The sequence below is a fragment of the Argentina silus genome, assembly GCF_951799395.1.
Source record: "Argentina silus genome assembly, chromosome: 19".
Classification (NCBI taxonomy): domain Eukaryota; kingdom Metazoa; phylum Chordata; class Actinopteri; order Argentiniformes; family Argentinidae; genus Argentina; species Argentina silus.
The window spans coordinates 15,590,675-15,592,550 of NC_139673.1; the positions used below are offsets into that span (position 1 = coordinate 15,590,675).

General features: G+C 46.6%; 1 protein-coding gene across 1 annotated transcript; it reads right to left on the minus strand.

Moving 5' to 3' along the window:
• Nucleotides 1-292: 292 nt before the first annotated feature.
• Nucleotides 293-1,216, minus strand: LOC310819853 (hatching enzyme 1.2-like; the record flags this gene model as incomplete). Its single annotated transcript, XM_083691263.1, has 1 exon — nt 293-1,216. One exon carries the CDS (start codon nt 1,214-1,216, stop codon nt 293-295), a length of 924 nt encoding a protein of 307 aa, XP_083547389.1.
• Between the last annotated feature and the right edge of the window lie 660 nt (nt 1,217-1,876).

Here is a 1,876-nt window from a genome sequence, read left to right on the forward strand (position 1 = left end):
CACACACACACACACATACACATATATACACTTTATTGCTCAAACTGCCACTCAGAATTCATCAAAAGTGGAAACAGTGGGTTTTTTCACCATCTTTATTTTCACGTGATTCGTGATGACAGTTATTATAACGTGCATTACAAGCACGTGCAACCACACAATGATAATTTAAAGGTTTCTATCACCAAACATTAAACCAAAACATTTAACTACACCTGCCGCCATACGACATGTGGCCAGACTTCATATTCAGCTTCTCCAGACTCTTCTTCTCTGACTTCCTGTCTACCTCTCAACATTTATAGAGTTTCTTGAGCCTCTGGATGTCGATTCTGGACATGTCTTGCCTCTGGCCGATCTTCACGTTTGCGTTGGGGATGGGGATGATGGTGTTCATTCCCCGCCGCGTAGAGAAGGCTGTTTTTCCATAGTGCATGATTGAGGTGTAGTCGTAGGGAGTATTGAGGTTGTCGGTACGTTGCTTCTGGAAGTTAGAGGCCATGCCTCTCTGGATGTACTGCCAGTTGATCTTGACGTGGCGGTCACGGTCGCTCCTGGTCTGCTCGTGGTGGAAGCCCAGAGCGTGGTTGATCTCGTGCTGAATGATACCGTGGTGCATGCAGCCGCTCCTGCTGAGAGAGAGAACCTGCCTGCCTCCAGTTCTCCCGATACGAGAGAAGCAGCCGCTTTTATTCTCAATGCTGATGAAGTCACGCTGATTGGTGCGTTTCACAAAGCGAATGCAGCTTCTGCCATGGAAGGACTTCATGCCGACGTCGATCTTCCGCATGTCGTTCTGGGAGAAGGCACGGCTTATTGTGTAGGGCACTGTGACGTAGCCGTTTCTGCCTTTCTTCCACCGGCAGTTCCTGTTGAAGCAGGTCATGGCGTTTCTGGTCATTGGTGCGATCACGTCTCCCTCCCATAGCATCTCACTGGAGCCGTTGTTAGTGCTCAGAATCTGGTCAGTGATGTCGATATCTCCAGGCTCAGAGTTGTCTGTCTCGTAGTCATCTGTCTGGTGGTCGTCTGTCTCGTAGTCATCTGTATGGTAGTCTTCTATCTGGTAGTCATCTGTATGGTAGTCTTCTATCTGGTAGTCATCTGTATGGTAGTCTATTTCACTTCCATCCTCCATGGAAGGGTTGGCCTGGGAGAGTCCCAGCAGCAGCAGCAGCAGCAGGAGGGTGAGAGAGGGGCTGTGGTCCATCTTCATGGTCCTAGATGGTTGTGGAGATGTTGTAGAGAGGGTCCACGGCACTGAGGCTGATATCTGAGTGTTGGTCAGTCCAGGGCTTTTATACAGGTCTCCACAGGTGTGTCTGCAGGAGGATTAAGGGCTGGGGTCCATGCTGCTAGTCCTGAACAAGCATCTACAGGGAGGACTCCAGGGCCAAGCCTACAGTTTCAACATGGTTTTAATCCACCCTGATCAATTTACACCATGTCATGGTGGGTTTAGTGTAGCAGGGGTGTCAAACATAGGGTAGTCCAATCAGGCAGGTGACTTGCGCAATGAAAACAAATAAACATGGATTTTCTCGAGATCAGCAAGAAAACCATCCCAGAAATGGGAAGATAGCAATAGAGTCCTATCAGAAAGCATTGCTTGCGTAACTTCTTCTTTATTTTATTGTTTGATCCCTACTACCCCCTCCCCTGATTGGAGGACATGCACAAAAACGTTAGAGTCCTCTTACTTACAGCAATTTATTGTATGTGGTAAGGTACGTGTAATATTAAATAAATATTAATATAAAATATACAGTATATATCTGTCTATAGTTTAGGGTTAGGGTCAGAGTACTTAAATTAACAACTAATTTCAGTCATTGTTTGCCCTGTGATGTACTTCTTCTGTAACCTTACCAATTCC